This window comes from Carassius carassius, chromosome 44, assembly GCF_963082965.1.
Source record: "Carassius carassius chromosome 44, fCarCar2.1, whole genome shotgun sequence".
NCBI lineage: Eukaryota > Metazoa > Chordata > Actinopteri > Cypriniformes > Cyprinidae > Carassius > Carassius carassius.
The window spans coordinates 3,324,626-3,343,477 of record NC_081798.1 but is presented as its reverse complement, the minus strand read 5'-3'; the positions used below and the strand labels follow the sequence as shown (position 1 = coordinate 3,343,477).

Below are 18,852 nucleotides of genomic sequence, written 5' to 3'. Positions count from 1 at the left end.
ACTTAAAGATCGAAGACTTTCTATGTTCACAAAAGGCCTATTTCTCTCAATTATTGCTTACAAATCTGTCTAAATCTGTGTTAGTGAGCACTTCTCTTTTGCCGAGATAATCCATCAACCTCACAGGAGAGGTATATCAAGATACTGATTAGACAGCATGATTATTACACATCGGTTATGCAAATCAATCGATATTTGCATAACCAAAGAATTTCTGCATAAACTGTCAGAAACGGTCTCAGAAGCTCATCTACATGCTTGTCATCCTCATCGGGGTCTCAACCTGACTGCAGTTAACCGACTTGAGTGGGCAAATGCTCACATTCGATGGCGTCTGGCACTTTGGATAGACATTTTCTTCACGGATGAATCCCGGTTTTCACTGTACAGGGCAGATGGCAGACAGCGTGTATGCAGTTGTGTGGGTGAGCGGTTTGCTGATGTCAACATTGTGGATTAAGTGGCTCATGGTGGCAGTGGGGTTATGATAGGGGCAGTCATGTTATGGACACCAAACAGGTGCATTTTATTGATGGCTTTTTGAATGCACAGAGATACTGTGACGAGATCCTGAGGCCCATTGTTGTGCCATTCCTCCACGACCATCACCTCATGTTGCAGCATGATAATGCACAACACATGTTGCAAGGATCTGTACACAATTCCTGGAAGCTGAAAACATCCCAGTTCTTGCATGGCCAGCATACTCACCAGATGTCACCCACTGAGCATGTTTGGGATGCTCTGGATCGGCGTATACGACAGCGTGTTCCAGCTCTTGCCTATATCCAGCAACTTCGCACAGCCATTGAATGTGGACAGGCCACAATCAACAACCTGATCAACTCTATGTGAGAAGGAGATATGTTGCACTGCATGAGGCAAATGGTGGTCACACCAGATAGTGACTGGTTTTCAGACCCCCCAGTACAGTAAAACTGCACATTTTAGAATGGCCTTTTACTGTGGCCAGACTAAGGCACACCTGTGCAATAATCATGCTGTCTAATCAGTCTCTTGATATACCACACCTGTGAGGTGAATGGGTTATCTCAGCAAAGGAGAAGTGCTCAATAACACCGATTTAGACAGATTTGTGAACAATATTTAAGAGAAATAGGCTTTTTGTGTACATAGAAAAAGTTTTAGATCTTTGATATCAGCTCATGAAAAATGGGGGCAAAAACAAAAGCGTTGCGTTAATAATTTTGTTCAGTATATAAGAGAAACAAAAAAAATATAACAGTTGATCTGTACTTTATTTTCACAAGTGAAGTACAGGGAGTTATCAACAATTTAGGAATACAAAATCAATTTAAAAGTTATTACAAAAGATTTATTGAAAACTGACACCAGGTTTATGCACAAAAACTAAAACTGTGATAAGCCACACCAGGCCGTAACTTCTCAGAAGTGACTGAACAAGTGGTGCAGTCTTTCGCCAAACTTCTAAGGGGTAAACTTTTTAGAAAAGTGTCTACAGAAGGACCCTGTGATGGATAAATTATCTGGTATATATGGAGCAGGAACTACGATTATGGAATTTACTGAATAATACTGCAAAGCAAAAGCTGAAGAGTAGGAATTCATGAAAGTGTTGTAGATCTTTAATGAGATCAATTACGATGCCTGCCCTTCCAGCTCTGATGCAGGGGTGTCTGGCTCTTCATCATTGTAGATGTTCTCAGCCTAGAAAAGGGACGTTTAGTCTGAGATTATGACTAAATCCTAATATCAAAGTTGATCAAAAACTACAAATCAAATCACTTTATTAGTGACTTTCATTACCAAAGGAAGGTAAATCTTTAATGTTTTCACTGAACTTACCATCTGCCATACTTGCATAATGTTGTCCTCTGACACGGAACAGATTACCCAAGGGTCATTTGGGTTCCAGGAGAAATCAGAGATCTTAGCTGTGTGCCCACCATGAATGAACTGCAGAAACATCAAAATTGTCAGAAATATCAGTAGGGATGTTAAGCACTGGAACTTTGGTACTAACTTTAAACTTTGCTATTCATCAAAGGATTCTTTGTAAAAATATACTAAATTTACAAAAATTTTAGGCAACAAAACGTTTTTCAACATACATTGATAAAAAAATATATATTTCTTGAGCAGCAAATCAGCATATTAGAGTAATTTCTGAAGGATCATGTGACACTGAAGAAATGTTAAAATTCAGCTTTGCATCACAGGAATAAATAGCATTTTAAAATATTGCAAAAGAAAACAGTTCTTTTAAATTGAAACAATATTTCAAATTATTACTCTTTTCAATTTTTTTTTATCGAATAAATGCAGCCTCGGTAAGCAAGTATAAAAGTCCTCTTTCAAACAAAAAAAATCAATTCATATATGTTAATTGTCACACTAACATTCAACCTTTTACATAAAATACTGTAAACTTAGCATGTCTTTGCTTTGGTATTGAAATAGTCATCAAGGGTAGCTCTATCTGTACGATTGTTTTCAGCAAGTCCTTCTTTACTCACCAGCAGTTCGGGTGGCCCGTCCTCTGCATCCTCCGCAGACTGCTCTTCTCCAATTTTACTAGAGGACATACATGTAACAATTCAATCAATATACAGTACATACCAAAAGTTTGGACACACCTTCTCATTCAAAGAGTTTTCTTTATTTTCATGACTATGAAAATTGTAGAGTCACACTGAAGGCATCAAGGGCTATTTGAGCAAGAAGGAGAGTGATGGGGTGCTGCGCCAGATGACCTGACCTCCACAGTCACCGGACCTGAATCCAATCGAGATGGTTTAGGGGTGAGCTGGACCGCAGACAGAAGGCAAAAGGGCCAACAAGTGCTAAGCATCTCTCGGGGATCTCCTTCAAGACTGTTGGAGGACCATTTCAGGTGACTACCTCTTGAAGCTCATCAAGAGAATGCCAAGAGTGTGCAAAGCAGTAATCAAAGCAAAAGGTGGCTACTTTGAAGAACCTACAATATGACATATTTTCAGTTGTTTCACACTTTTTTGTTATGTATATAATTCCATATATAATTCCACATGTGTTAAAGGCCATGTTGCAGGTTAACCACCACTTTCGATTAATGGGTACATAAATCACTCAAGATATGTATATCATTTTTAAAATGTCTCAAGAATGGTCTTAAAGACCTATTTTTTAAGTTTTTGGTATTAACGTTTTTTTTTTACCCAACACTGTGATGACGTCACGTTGGGGAGAAGTCGAGGAAAGGTAGCCTCATTCTAGTATGATGCCGCGTTCCAGGCAACCCGTAACCCATGTTTTTCCAACCTTAAACCCATGAAAGTGCACTGGAACGGCAATCAAACTCGTGACTTCCCACCCGTGAACTCGTGTCTCGTACTAGATCGATGTACTCTGAGTTCCGAAGTCACACAGCACGCGAAACAATGTAACGATGCAATAAAATAAATAATCTAATTACAATTCCTTGTGCTCAGAAAGTTTGGCGTAACTTGCCTGGAACGGTACAAAGTCATTAGTCGTGGTATGAAATAGTGATTACGAGCTCAAAAACCTGCCTGGAACACAGCATCAGAACTAACGTTATAGCGACTGACTGGGATGAGGAAGAGGTGGCAAGAGCCAACATGTATGATGACCTGCAGCTGTGTAATTTCGAACCTGCCAGACGTGAGAGGGCAAATGAGGAATTGCCAAGAATAAATGTCCGTCCAAGCTTATTAAATGCATGGTCCGAACAGAATGAGTGGAGAGTTGGTGAAGTGTCCTGGTGAGTTGCTATCATTTAGCATCGCAGCAATGAGCACTGGAGCTAGTCTACGAGCAGCAGTGCACAATAACGACACACACACACACACACACACACACACATATATATATTATTATTTTTTACTGTCATTGAGTAGCACTGAGTGAAAAATCAACGTTTTCTTTATATCTAGTGGCAGTGATCATGACGTTAGTTAAGATAAGTACCGGTAACCTTTGTCATAGTGTCGTAGAACTGGTAAACGTTGTCTTTGTCATCTAGAAATAGAAGGCATCATGCTAGGTATATGGACGTTTCTAAGCGTTTATCTCTTCCTCCGGTGAAAATGTTGTTGCAAACGTAGCCGCGTGTCTGTCGCTGTGTTTGGCAGGTGCTTGTGTGGGCGGTGCTGTCCCATGGAAACTGCGCTGAAAAGCTTGTGCTGTAGGGAAGTGAGTGCGTTTGGGTCGCTGTTGGTCGATATCTATCTATCTGTCTGTCTGTCTATCTATCTATATATGTATTCTATCTATCTATCAATATCTATGTATTTATTTACTTATCTATAATCTGCGCTATCTGAATACTCTTGTCTACTACGCGTCTCTCTAGTCACTCTCAATGCTCTCAAGGCGGGTTTTGGTAAATTCTCTCCCCAACGTGACGTGATGCAATGCATTGTGGGGGAAAGGAGACCGCTGTAAGATAGTACCTACTTTTTCGTATTATATTCCGTTTTGTGATACCCAACAACATAAAATACAATGGATAACAGTTTAAATGTTTATTACCAACAAGCAAATTGCACAAATTCGTTAAAAAATTTACCTTGCAACACAGCCTTTAATTCATAGTTTTGATGCCTTCAGTGTGAATCTACAATATTCATAGTCATGAAAATAAGGAAAACTCTCTGAATGAGAAGGTGTGTCCAAACTTTTGGTCTGTACTGTATGTTTAAGGCATCAGTGCATCTAAATATAGTTAGATGTTCACATTAACAACAGGAATGAAAATCAGCAGAATAAAGAAATTAATAAAGTCCTACCTTAGATCCCAAACATTGAGGCGTCTGTCTGTGCCACTGGAAGCCAGGATGGTCTCGTTATGGGGAGACCACTGGACCTGTCAAGTGCATCAACGTTATAACTGCAATAATCTGTTTAAATTTTTCTTGGATTTAATATTGTTACACTGTCACAGAATCTTGAGAGTTATTCTTCAAGTGTTACCTGGAAGATTTCATCCTTGTGTGACTCAAAAGAGTGAAGCTTCAGCTTCAGGTTACGCAGATCCCACAATGCAACAGTCTACAGCCAAAAACAAACACATCAATCCAGTGAGCATCAAAACTGAAGCACAATTCGACTTTAAGGGGTTCTCTTCTGCATGGGGAAGGATCTCCAAATCAAAACGTCTCACAGATGTGTTTGCATGAGTGATTATGCAGATCACAGACCTTGTCTGCCGAGCCAGTGGCCAGGATGAACTCGCTGTAGGAGTTGAAGGACAGGCAGTTGACTTCAGCAGTGTGGGCATCCACAGCATGACTAGGCTTTGCGGTGTTATTGGATCGTGTGTCCCAGCTTTTGTAGACAGACATTTCATTGTGTAATCATCTCAACATTAAAAAAAAGTCCTATAGACCACCATATGTGCTTCTCTCAGTTTATTAATCATGATTGTCTATGATAACGTGGCACCCATGCCACACGGCCTTATGCAAAATGTTCTAATGAGCTGAATCCACTGGCAAATAAGTATGCTGAATTTAGATACATGTTTAACCATTAGTGTGCCCTATTTCATAGATTCCTGCAGCGCTTACTCACATCATGAGTTTCTGGTCATCAGCCACAGAGCCGAACAGCGATTCATGTAGAAGGTGCCAGGACACGTCCTCCACAACAGCTGTGTGCCCTGTGAAGATGGTCTTGGCATCTACTATCTTCCCCTCCTTTGGGACAGCACTGATGTCCCATAGACAGATCGTCTAAAGTAGGGATGTAATGTTACGAACATTTTTTATACTTTTTGTTTGCATGAATACTAAAACAGTAACATTACCAATGATGTCCAGATTTTAAAATGACAACAATCTAATAGCATGTTCGAAATCTTCAAATAAAGCTTTGAAAAAAACTTCATAAAAAGGTAGAACTCACATTTCAGCCTTTAAATAAAAAATTATAATCGATTAATAAATGATTGTATGCATCTTATCTGCTCCATTAACAATTCTAGATTACTTATCCAAAGTGTTTAAATGCGAAGAATCCAACTAAGCTTGGTTTTTCCATCAACCGGTTAAAATTTAAAGCAGAGCATGCAAATTGAGTGTTTTGGTCAGACAAAAACTGCACACAGGCTGAATGTAAATGTAACTGTTAAATCCACTCTCTGACACTAGGTGGCGCTTCTAGAACAGCAGATTTACAGCTGTTTCCCATAACCTATGTGGACAAAGCAGCATTGCAATTTAGAACACTACTTTAATGCCATCAAATTTCATGAAGACAATCAGAACCTTCAGATGTAGATTCATATACCATATTTTCCAGACTATAAGTCGCACTTTTTTTCATAGTTTAGCTAGTCCTGCGACTTATAGTCAGGTGCAATTTATTTATCAAAATTAATTTGACATGAACTGAGAGAAATGAACCAAGAGAAAACATTACCGTCTACTGTCGCCAGTGGGCGCTCTATGCTGCTCAGTGCTCCTGTAGTCTACAGTAGTCTAGAGCAGCATAGAGCGCCCTCTCGCGGCTGTAGTCGGTAATGTTTTCTCTTGGTTCATTTCTCTCAGTTCATGTCAAATTAATTTTTTGTATAGTTCTGATGCGACTTATACTAAGGTGCGACTTATAGTCCGAAAAATACGGTAATTCTATATTCATTTGTATAATTCCCTTAGCAGTCTTATTTTTTGTTCCTGAAAACTGTGCTTTATGCTGGACAGTATATTTATCTATTCTCAGTTATTCAAATTGCGGTAATCGAACACGGTTATAACGATAATTAAAATATGAAACAGTAATACTATCGTCAAACCAGTAATCGTTACATCCCTAGTCTAAAGTTGAACAACAAAGCATGATCTTACAACAAACAAGTTTCAAGTACAAAGGTTTATGATTGCAAACTAAAAAAAAAAAAAAAAAAACATTTAAAAGTGAAATAAAATTTATATTTTATTTCAGCTAGTTAACAAGGCAACATTTATTATTTTCAACTAGTTTATCTTTTAGTATAATAACTAAAATGGAATAAAAAATACATATCTAAAACTACTAAAAATGGCAATACCGTTAATTAAATTATAAAATCTAAACATAAAATCTAATAAAAAAAAAAAATTATAATAGATTCTCAGAGATTCTTAAATAACACTGGTTTGAATAGAGATCACTCACATGGTCGTCCGATGCACTAAGCAAGTTTCCACTCAGGTTGGCGTTCCAGGACAAACCGTATCCCTCCTTCTGATGCCCCCGCAGTCTCAGGTCTGGACTACACTCTCCACTGGGGTCTGCAAATGGACAAATTACCATTATTATTCAAAGCAAGCATCTTTATGCATGATTTAATACAGAGCTGCAACAAATCTGATTGCATCTGTATTCTGTGTATGGAAACCAACCGCCATTCATGGCATTACTTTGGACAAAACGCATCTGAAAAATACCAGAGGCCTGAGACCGAGCTTTTGTGTTGAATCTCCATTGAGCTTCAGACTTCGCTTTTGTCTTATGTACTTCTTTGAACAGGCTTTAGAATTTATTATCTATATTTAAACCCTTTTACGCAATATATGGCATAGTCCACATATATTCACTATATTTGTTTTCATAACCTTCAATTGACACATTTTTGAAGGACAACATTGTGCAGTATTAGAATAATTGTATATAATAAATATAATAGAGATTAAATCACTGTACTTGATTTAAATAAAATTAATCAGATATAATCAGATTAATTCATTTGTAAAATAATTGTTACATAATTTACATGGATTCTTTGGATAAACTAAAACTAAAAAACACTGGGTTTCATTCACTAAGAGTGTGTATGCATGAATTTTGGCCTAAAATCTCAATGTGTTCATGAACAAATCATTATTCACAAACAACTTTTCTCCTATAAAAAAAAAAAAAATTGTCATCCTAAGAGTCGTGTTAACCCTCGTGCACTCCTCATTTGGGAGTCCCACTCCACACAGTCAAAAGTGACCGGACACCTGAAATATAAAAAGTTAGGTACAATTCCGATGAAGCTGTGATTTTTTAAAATTCCAAACCTAAACTTCTCCAGTCAGAAATTATCAAATACTGCAGAAGGGTTAAATATACTTATATCATCTTAAATATATTTCACCGTATACAATGATAAAAGCTGTGTTATAGTGCGCACTAAGTGGTAACTCTGTATACATACACAGATACGCGCATGTACAGTTGCCTAATAAGAGGTCTGTATAAAAGGTGTTTAATGTGCTTGAACTGGTTTTGAGGACGGCAAACTTGCCATTGCTCAAGGATCTTGCATCTTTCAGACTAGAGCGCATCTTTAGAGAGTGTTGGAGAGCTGTAAAGGAAAGGTTGTGCAGAAAGCCTGTATAAGGAGATGGTTTGGGCTTGCTTTATGCATATGAACAAACTTGCGCACTTGGTCATTCAAATTCACTAACATTAGAACAAGGTGGAGAACCTTTTTATGTGACAATTTCTTCTGTGAGTAGAAGTACAAAATAATCTGTACAATTTATCAGTGACTGAAACCCACAGACCTGGCTTGGATGGGTGTTTGGTGTAGTCAAACACCAGCACGTCAGAAGTGGGGGTCTTGGTGGCGATGATGCAGGGGTTTTGCGGCATGTATCTGGCTCGGTTCACTTCTCCTTCATGGTTGATCTTAATTTCAATCTCGATCTTTCCGCTCACCGACCCAAACCCTCCAAATTCTGAGAAAAATACAAGCATTAGTAATGTCCAACATCTGGTCAGTTTATGAAAATCATCAGTTTGTATCATTCAAATAAAAACAAACAAATAAACAAAATAACACTGGTTACATCAGGTTAATCTTTAAAAACACAAAGCTATTTTTCATGAAACCTGGAAAGATCCAGATCACCGAAAGATTAATAAATAATCTATATGAATTAAGATGTTTAATCTAAATCTTCCGAGGAGGAGACAACCGTTTTATATGATGAACAAATATAATATAGGCTTTTATTCACATATAAACATTGATCAATGCACATAAAGAAATTAAATAAGGTTAACAGAAGATCAACTGTGCTTGCTTTTTGTTCATATGGATTACTTTTATTATATCTTTATGAACTTTTTTGTAGCTTAAAAAATCTTTCAGGTTTAAAAAAATATATATTAGTTTGTATTTTCAAAGCTTTGGAACGACACGATGGCCAGTAAATTGTGATTTTTCTTTTCTTTTCATGATTGTTTCATTTAACATCCATCTAAATATATGCATAAGCATGATCCAGTCCACATGCGTGAGGTTGTCGAAAATGCATTATATTCGAGAAACGATTCCCTCTCATTCATCAAGTGAATCTGGGTTTACCCCCAACGTCCTGATCATACCTGCTGAAGAAACAAACAGATAAAATCAATTCTAGTATACTGGCTTCAACGTGACATACTAAATTATCCGTTCAGTTCTTACCTCCTTTCTCACTGTCGTAGTGGGACGCGTCAAACTGAGCATCATCATTAGGGATCTGAACACTGGCGATAACCAAGTGGTTCTGCTCATCCGAAGTGTGTGTTCCCAACACCAGCCGATGAACCACGTAGTCCTTTCCCTCAGGCCTGCACAATGATAGACAATAATTTGTAGAGACCCAGTCATGTGTTTCCGAAGATGGAAAGGCTAGTTATTGGATTACCTGTTCACATCAGGAAGCCACTGCACCGTCAAGCTCGGCCACTCAAGTGCATGTGTCATGACTAGATCATACAGGAATGGTGTATTTTTCTTCCAGATCTTGTATTCCTCATTTATTACTCTCTCCTCCACTGCATCGTCGTACACTAAGAAGAAAAAACAGATGGATAAATTCGTGGCAAATGCATCCAGATGAACACATTGAGTGATTTAATACTGATTGAGTAATAAAAAATGATTTTATTCTCATATAAATTAGCAGGAACTTGAGTGTAACACGATTAAGTTCCTCAACTAGTAACGTTAGTTACATAGCAACATATGAATGATGGACGGAAGTCAAGAACGACCAAATTTCATTTTGTTTTGGAAAAAAAAAACATTAATCCAGTCAGTAGAATAATTTAATAACGCCAGTAACGTCAGATGAACCTAAGTGAACCGTGAGTACTTGATAAAAACGGGCTTAGACTGTGACACTCATTCATTCTCATGACAATATGTGGGTCAAATCCATTAGCACATCAAGCTAAAGCTAACAAACTCTGCCAAAACAAAACAAAAATACTGCACGAAATTCACTACGCAAAAACTTTACCTTCTTTGTCTGCCATTTTGGCGTAATTTTCCGCAGGGTAGCCACTTAATAAACTATGTGGTTTACAGCCAAAAGCAGAATAAACAGCTTTGCGGGGTTCTACGCTCGCGACTCTTGTAACAACAGCTCCGAGCGCGCTCGAGCATTGAGCACGCGCATCGAGTGCGACGGTAAAGGTGACGTCACCTTCGTGCGCGCGTTGTATGATTGGCGTGAAATGTGTTGCCATTATTCGGAGTTTTATTGTCAACCGGCGAAATGTGTAAATAAGGTTTTAATTTATAGGACAATAACTGTTGCTCGTTTCAGACGGACACACCAGAGCCGCAGGACTCACAGAGTCGGTTGGATGAGTGTGAAACTGCTTCAGGTGTTGTATATATTTGTATATTTGTATATAGCTGTGTAGAAATCAGTGAGTAAACATAAAAAAACCTTTGCTATTTTTTAATAACTCTATATTAAATCAATTTTTTAGTCTGAAACCGCGACGAGCTATTGTTAAACGAGAAAGAAGGAAAAGGAAACGTCAAGCTACTGCTAGAAAAGAAGCGGGTAACTTATAATAACTTGTAATTTGATTAGTTACACTGTATTTACACAATTTATTTCACGTTATATATATATATATATATATATATATATATATATATATATATATATAGATAGATAGATAGATAGATAGATGTCATATAAGATAAACTATGGGGCGCCGTTTGTAAAATAAAATGTGTAAGAAAAACTGGTCAGATTTAAGTAAAAAAAGAATACATTTGTGCAAGATTTACTAACAATAAGCTTTATGCAATATTTTTTATTACTTAAAAATATTTGTAATTTTATATATATATATATATATATATATATATATACATATATATAGATAGCTAAATATGTAAAAGTGTAGCTAAATATTTAGAAAACATAATAGATTTAGATAAAACATTTAGATTTATCTTTAATACTTTATTGTAATATAGTCATAGTAACAAATACAAGAAATATTAAATTAAGTTATAAAAAATATTTAAGTAATAAAAATATTGCATAAAGCTTATTTTTAGTAAATCTTGCACAAATGTATTTGTTTTGTAGTTAAATCTAACCAGTTTTTCTTGCACATTTTATTTTACAAATGGCGCCCCATAATAAACACATCTTTTTCAGCTCTAGATCATTCACAAAATGAGGAGCACCAAACTGAAGATGAGGAAGAACAGATGGCTGATGAGCAGAGGTTTGTCCTTTAAAGTTCAGTATGATATGCTATTATCAATAGGACAAATTATTATTAACTGGAAAAACTGCAAATATGTGCTACAAAAATTGTGCTGTTTTACAATCTAGTGAGCGATTACACCAGGAATGGCTGGAGAAAAAAAGGATTGCACAGGTGAAATCAAATATGTCACATTAAATCCGTGACATTCTGGATGAATCTCAATTTAGATATACATATGATGCTCCAATATCTGCTTTCTTGTGCTTCTGTAACCACAGAGGAGGATCAGAGAGGAATGGGAGGAGCAGCAAAGAAAAGAAAAAGAGGAGCATGAGGAGAAGGAGCAGAAGAAGAGAGAGAGAGAGAAATTTTAACTTGTATACATTTATGCTTTTGATTAATTAGACATGCTTTTGGATTATTAAAGTTTAATTTAACCATGCATTAATGACTAGGAATATTTCTCGTCTGTAAGGCCCCAGATATTTTGAGAAACCCTGCTGTAAAGCTTTGAATTACAAAATACAGATGAATTTAGTTTATAATGTACAAATGATCTAACAGATTGTCTTAACCAATTTGAACAGACATGTGCTTGCACACCACAGAATTTCACCCGCCATCCTGTGTATGTTAGCACCATTTATAGGAAGCTGTACAGAAAATGCTGGCTCAAGCAGAGTCAGGTAACACCTTGGTTGGTTGGTTAAAATCATGAAAATTCTCTTTCATTTTGTTGCATTTAGATGACGAATGGTGTTCCATGGAAAAACCCTGATGCACCAAAGGATTATGGAACAGAAAAGGACAAGGCAAACTGCCTCTTCTTCCTTAAAACGGGCGCTTGAAGGCTGGAGACCAGTATGTATTTATTAAGCTGATGTTTCCAAGCAGTTTGGTTTTGACAGAGATGGAGTATGGTCCCAACATGTAAATAGTCCTGAGGGCATATCCCAGCGCAGGAGGACAGATCGAAGAAGCCACAGCCACGAGCGGTACAGTTACAGGGGAAGACGGAGCCGGGAGAGGCGGAGTCATAGCCAGGAGAGGAGGGGTTGTAGCAGATAGGGGCAGAGTCATAGCAGGGAAAGGTGTGGTCACAGCAGAGAGAGGCGGAGTCATAGCCAGGAGAGGCGGAGTCGCATCAGAGGGAGAGACAGTCGAAATGGGGAAAAGCGTAGTCGTAGCCGAAGCGGAGAGAAAAGGCAGTCAGAGCAATCAATGAAAAGGAGATCAATGTCTCAGAGAGAGCAATCCAGAAGGAGCAGGAGCCAAATCCATAGCAGAGACTGGTTAAAGCACGGTGAATGTACATCACCAGAATCAAGAAGACAGTCATCAAAATCAAACAGTCCAGAACGTGTGTCCAAAAACAGGTCTGTGAAACGGAAAAGTCACAGGATGGAAAGCCAAAGCCCAGAAATCTCTGACCGAATGAATGCACATAACCACAAACACTCTAAAAAGAGCAAGAGGAAAAAGGGCAAAAAGAAACACAAAAGAAAGAAGAATAAATCACGCAGCTCAAGCTCGGAGTCTGACAAAGACTCCTGGAATGAGGAGTGTGATGAGATGCCGGCTAAATCAGAAGAGTGTCCAGCTGTGGCGTCCAGCACAGGTTCACCAGCAGATGGAGTAGAGACCACAGATTTGGAGGGCTGTCATCCAGAAGAGGAAATCCATTGTGCACTTACAGATGCTACCAAATCTGATGGCATCACACAGTCTGGATAGATTATATTAAATACATAAACTGTTTCTGTTGTCTTAAAGCTGCTGTTTTAAATGCCTAGTTTTCCTTATTTTACTCATGAAAACATTTCCTGTATATTTGTAATTAAATCTAATCCTTTCTGAAAGTGTTGGTGATAGAAATGACATTTTGTTTGTTTTCAGTGAGAGATTCCAAGACATCACGTGGGTAAGCAGATCTTAGGGATCATTTTATTTAAGGTTGTGACAACAAACGTAAGCAGCAGATATATCTTCTTAAGCAGATGAAATGATTGGAGAGGTCTTGCATTAATCACCAGAGAGAATATACTGTGTATATATAATTAAATTTATTTTTTCCCCAGAAATAGTTTTATGTATTTACATTTTTTTAAATAAAAAAATGCTGGTAAATATTCCTTAAAAAATAATGCTGTAATAATCGTAGTAGTAATATATATTTCTGTTACAGTTTCTACTAGTTAATAATATGTAAATAATGTTTTGCGGCATAATATTCATACACTAGTTATGATTTAAGTATACTGACCTTCTATTGATTTATTAATTAAAAATTTGACAAATTCTGTTGCATTCCACATTGTACAGCAAATTCCGTTATGACTGGATTCAGTGATTCCCTCTGCATTTTCCGCATTGCAGAAATCATAGAAAAATGATGTTAAAAACTCACCCTCAAGTTGTTCCAAATATGTATGAGTTTTTCTTCTTCTGTTATACATAGAAGATATATTGAAGAATGTTGGTGACCAGTTGTTGGTCCCCTCTGACTTTCATAGTATGTAAAAAAACACTGTTAAAGTCAGTAGGGACCAGAAACTTTGGTTACCACCCTTCTCCAAAATATCTTCTTTTATGCTCTACACAAAAAAGAAATTCATACAGGTTTGGAACAACCTCTCATTTTTGGGTTAACTATCCCTTTAAGATACATTTGATGATGAGTATACGTATCAAGTATTTTTACTAGTAAAAGATCATAAAAGATTTGCACAACATGCTGCAATATCTGACTTTATTCTTTTGTTTTGATGAAGCTTCAAAATACATTTTGAAAAGTAAGTCAGAAAATCAAAGTCCAATATGACAGCATATGAAGATGATTTAAAGGAAAAAGGCATGAGGGTGATGGAAAAGATTCTTTGGCATTGGAAATGAAACCGTTGGCTGTTTAATGGTATATGCCTAAATCAATTAAATGTTTACAGGAACAAATCATTACAGTGTTTCTGGTCAAGACTTAACTAATACTGATCTTTACTGGTGCCATAATAGAATCTATGAATTTATGCCCAAAAATGTTGAATGTTGAGTTACAATATCTATCTCCCCCTTGTCTTGAACAGTGACAACCCACTGACTCGGATCTACTGAGAGTTGCATAAGATACTGGCAACAGTGTGAGCTGGAAATTAGTGTTTTAAGGCAGCTGAAGGTGAGAGGTAATGCTTAATATCTACAGATAAGACGTTGTGTGGGGATGTTGACTCTAAACTTTGCTACACATGTACTGATCCAAACCTGAATCCAAACAGCCGAACACTATGGGAAATTTGCATAACTATTAAGATAGTGTGGCATGAAGATTTCAACATGCTTGATTCCTTCAGATATTTGGCAGCAGAAATACAAGTGTCAATATTTAACTGTTTATGCAGTAAGTACTGATCACTACTTTTGCCTGCAAGCTAACCTAAATACAAATGTAGAGAAAATGCCCACAGAAAAAAAGGAAGATGTGTGTTAGTGTTTGGGTAGGATGAGTTCTCATCATTTATGTCAGTCCAATCTCCTCCAGAACACTACGTGGTGTCTCTGCTTCCTGAAAGAGGTAAGAATCAGAGAAAATTCATTCATAAACTTAGAAAAGGCTCAATTGTCACTCTATATATTACAAAAACAAGCAATATGTATGTTCCTCACCTCTTGCAGCATGTCAGCCTGCTCTATGGCCTTCAGAACGTTCTTCTTCGATGTCTCCTGGGCTTCACCGCCCAGTATGAACTCATCCAGAATGTAATAGGCTTTCTCAAAGTTGAAGATAATGTCCAGTTCACACACCTGGTGTTCAAAACACACACAGAGTGGCACAATGAGTTATTGCTGTTAAACAGAGCAACAAATCTGGTCATCGGTTTAATATGATAATGCAAAATAATGGTTAATGCACGACTATTTAAAAAAATCTAGTTATTATTAATCTAAAGTTAATCACGATTATTTTGATCAAAACTATAATCATGACTATTAATAACAGTTACTGTCATTCATTTTGTAAATATAGCACAGACAATTAGATGCTTAATAAATTGAGAGAAGAAGAAATTTAAATTATGATTCATCATGCAGCACTACTTTATGGTGATATTTTTTCTTTTTGTATGAGGAATCATTATGAGGACGAGTAATTGGAGAGAGATGCAATTTTTCTTGAGGTTAAAAAGCAAATGCTGACATAAACACTAAATATTTTGACACTCACACTGCCAAAATATTTGTCCAGCAGCTCCACATATCTGTGGATGATCTCCAGGGTTATCAGCTCATTCTCCTGATCCTCCACAGCACAGCAAAAGTACAGGCTGGCATATCTGAAATGCAAAATAAGCTCACCACATAAATTCAAACAGTACAAAGAAAGTGAAATGCTTTTGTCTGTTCCTCTCTGTTTGGCCACAGTGTAAAGCTACCCAGTACAAACCATTAAAAACAAGATCATTTTGTCCTGAGCAATCATTCTCATCTACCGTGATGAAAATATATAACGCAATATGACTGTGGTTAATGTAGCGCTGGGCAATATAATAAACCAAAAGTTGAGAACTAACAGTAAAAACTTACATTAGTTTCAAATATTAAAAAAAAAAAAAACCCTCAACCATACTCAAATACAACATGACAGGTTCATTTATTCATTTTTAATATTTCATTTTAAACCAAGGTTGTTAATGGTTTATGCATATAACTACTTATAACTACTATTACGCATATATATATTTATCATTCTTGTCATTTTAATTGTTGAATACCATTGAGAAGGTCAAGAGCTCTACTGTGGGATGGACCATGTTTACCATTTTAAGAGCGTGATACAAACCATAAAGGTTTAGCTACTACTAGCTTTTCTTACTAGGTTAGTCAGATCACAGTTTATCAGACATATCACAAAAAGGTTTTTGTGCCTATAATGCTTTTTTTTTTTTAAGTCAGGGAACACCTAAGTCAATCATGTTCATGAAAAGTATCAAATACAGTGGAGCTATAGATCCTTCCATGCAGTCCACATCATTCAGCATGGTTTTCTAACCTTTTGTAAACTATTTTCAGATCCCTCCATTCCAGGAAGCTGCACATCTTGGGTTTGCGTGCCAGCACTATCTGAATGACCTCCCGGGAGATCTTCTTCTTCTGTGTGTCTGACAGAGCCACGTACCATTTCTGAAGCCGCAGCTTTCCCTGTCTACTGAAGAGCAGCATAAACTGCATCTGAAAAAAGAGCGAGAAACAGAGACTGAACCGTGTTTGTCCATCATCATATGTGTCTAGTCAAGTCAAACCAAAATAGTGTTCAACAATTCCAGCCATACAGCCTGGAAACGTTCGTCATGTAGGCAATTTAAAAGCAGTAAGTTGATATGTATCATAAACAAACAGAAGCGTTGTCTTTTTGGACGAATTGCTTATGTTTTTTACAACAAAGCGGAAGGATCGTGTTCGCAAGAAGCCCGCGGCCGTGTAAATGAAAAACATATGAACTATCCACGAGAATTTGCTCCAGCAAGTCTACATAACCCTTTAGAGTCCATAAATGCGTAAAATTAAAAGTCGCTATTACCTTAAAGTTTATATAACACGCTATTCCGTGAGCATGGGTTTTGTGTCTGATGGCAGTAAACGCAGATGTGAAGAATCCCGTTACATGGACGCATCGCCCTTTTGCTAGATTAGATCACCGGAATCCTGGAATACTGTCCTCTCATTGGCTCCGATTCTCACCGATGACACTCTCTATTGGTCCAGAGCCGAACAGGCTGGGTGAAGCTCCTAGACGACACAAAATAAATAAATATATTAGTGCTGTCAAACGATTAATTGCATCCTAAATAAAAGTTTTTTTTATGTAGCTACATAATATATGTGTGTGTTCAGTGTATATATATATATATATATATATATATATATATATATATATATATATATATATATATATATACAAATACACATACAGTGGCCTATATATTTTGAAAATATTCACATATATTTATATTCATATGATTTATATATATATATATATACACATATATATAAACGGAACATATTTTTTCACATTTTATACACAGTACACGCACATATACTATGTGAACAAAACATTTATTTTGGATGTGATTAATTGCTTGACAGCACTAAAATAAATCGATGAATACAAAAATATTGCCTACGTTTAGTAAAGTAGTGGACAAAAGTGAATTCCGGAGAGATATACAATAGATGAACAAACAGCCTCTGCTCATTTTAAAATTGTTTTAATGTAAATACAGCCTACACTGCCAGCCATTAGTTTGAAACGAGTAAGATTTTTATGTTTTCAAAGAAGTCTCATGTGCTTACCAAGACTGCGTTTATTTGATTAAAAAAATACAGTAGGCCTAAAATTGTGTCATTTTTTTTTGCAATTTACAATTTTTTCCCCTATATGAATACAACCCGAATTCCGGAAAAGTTGGGACGTTTTTTAAATTTTAATAAAATGAAAACTAAAGGAATTTCAAATCACATGAGCCAATATTTTATTCACAATAGAACATAGATAACGTAGCAAATGTTTAAACTGATAAATTTTACACTTTTATCCACTTAATTAGCTCATTTAAAATTTAATGCCTGCTACAGGTCTCAAAAAAGTTGGCACGGGGGCAACAAATGGCTAAAAAAGCAAGCAGTTTTGAAAAGATTCAGCTGGGAGAACATCTAGTGATTAATAAAGTTAATTGATATCAGGTCTGTAACATGATTAGCTATAAAAGCTTTGTCTTAGAGAAGCAGAGTCTCTCAGAAGTAAAGATGGGCAGAGGCTCTCCAATCTGTGAAAAACTTTAAAAACAATGTTCCTCAATGTCAAATTGCAAAGGCTTTGCAAATCTCATCATCTACAGTGCATAACATCATCAAAAGATTCAGAGAAACTGGAGAAATCTCTGTGCGTAAGGGCAGGGGCGCTGCACAAGATCCCGGGCCCTATGCATAGGCAGTCCTAATGGGCCCCCCTCCCCTTGAAAATATATATTCCAGACTTTTCAAGGGCCCTCTCTTCCTTTGGGGCCCTGGTAATCAGTACTGGTTTTACCCCCAGTCCAGCGCCCCTGCGTAAGGGACAAGGCCGGAGACCTTTATTGGATGCCCGTGGTCTTCGGGCTCTCAGACGACACTGCATCACTCATCGGCATGATTGTGTCAATGACATTACTAAATGGGCCCAGGAATACTTTCAGAAACCACTGTCGGTAAACACAATCCGCCGTGCCATCAGCAGATGCCAACTAAAGCTCTATCATGCAAAAAGGAAGCCATATGTGAACATGGTCCAGAAGCGCCGTCGTGTCCTGTGGGCCAAGGCTCATTTAAAATGGACTATTTCAAAGTGGAATAGTGTTT

General features: G+C 37.0%; 2 protein-coding genes and 1 pseudogene across 3 annotated transcripts; 1 reads left to right on the top strand and 2 right to left on the bottom strand.

Moving 5' to 3' along the window:
• Window positions 1-1,240: 1,240 nt before the first annotated feature.
• On the bottom strand, window positions 1,241-10,403 carry LOC132126829 (histone-binding protein RBBP7). 2 transcript variants are annotated; one of them, XM_059538363.1, is made up of 12 exons: window positions 10,245-10,403; window positions 9,648-9,792; window positions 9,425-9,570; window positions 8,517-8,690; window positions 7,141-7,256; window positions 5,557-5,717; window positions 5,184-5,310; window positions 4,957-5,034; window positions 4,773-4,849; window positions 2,499-2,556; window positions 1,828-1,938; window positions 1,241-1,689 (listed from the first exon to the last, which is right to left on the bottom strand). In XM_059538363.1, exons 1-12 carry the CDS (start codon window positions 10,258-10,260, stop codon window positions 1,621-1,623), a joined length of 1,278 nt encoding a protein of 425 aa, XP_059394346.1. In that variant the 5' UTR covers window positions 10,261-10,403; the 3' UTR covers window positions 1,241-1,620. The 2 variants fall into 2 exon arrangements, with proteins under 2 accessions (XP_059394346.1, XP_059394345.1); XM_059538362.1 differs by having other exon boundaries at window positions 8,517-8,693; window positions 10,245-10,402.
• LOC132126206 (luc7-like protein 3) lies at window positions 10,300-13,243 on the top strand (annotated as a pseudogene).
• A 958-nt stretch (window positions 13,244-14,201) lies between these two features.
• LOC132126831 (AP-1 complex subunit sigma-2-like) lies at window positions 14,202-17,188 on the bottom strand. Its single transcript, XM_059538364.1, has 5 exons — window positions 17,036-17,188; window positions 16,508-16,686; window positions 15,683-15,791; window positions 15,124-15,261; window positions 14,202-15,022 (listed from the first exon to the last, which is right to left on the bottom strand). The coding sequence occupies exons 2-5, from the start codon at window positions 16,684-16,686 to the stop codon at window positions 14,975-14,977; spliced, it is 474 nt and encodes a 157-aa protein (XP_059394347.1). The 5' UTR covers window positions 17,036-17,188; the 3' UTR covers window positions 14,202-14,974.
• Window positions 17,189-18,852: the final 1,664 nt, after the last annotated feature.

What these genes read in the sequence shown, in the direction of transcription:
- LOC132126829 (XM_059538362.1), bottom strand. An exon ending in ACAAGGATGAAATCTTCCAG is followed by an intron (nt 4,850 to 4,956) that starts GTAACACTTGAA and finishes TGCACTTGACAG; the next exon opens with GTCCAGTGGTCTCCCCATAA. An exon ending in CTCAATGTTTGGGATCTAAG is followed by an intron (nt 2,557 to 4,772) that starts GTAGGACTTTAT and finishes TATGTCCTCTAG; the next exon opens with TAAAATTGGAGAAGAGCAGT.
- LOC132126831 (XM_059538364.1), bottom strand. Translation starts at nt 16,686, where the DNA reads ATGCAGTTTATGCTGCTCTTCAGTAGACAGGGAAAGCTGCGGCTTCAG. An exon ending in CTGAAAATAGTTTACAAAAG is followed by an intron (nt 15,792 to 16,507) that starts GTTAGAAAACCA and finishes TTTGCATTTCAG; the next exon opens with ATATGCCAGCCTGTACTTTT. An exon ending in AGGCTGACATGCTGCAAGAG is followed by an intron (nt 15,023 to 15,123) that starts GTGAGGAACATA and finishes TACCTCTTTCAG; the next exon opens with GAAGCAGAGACACCACGTAG.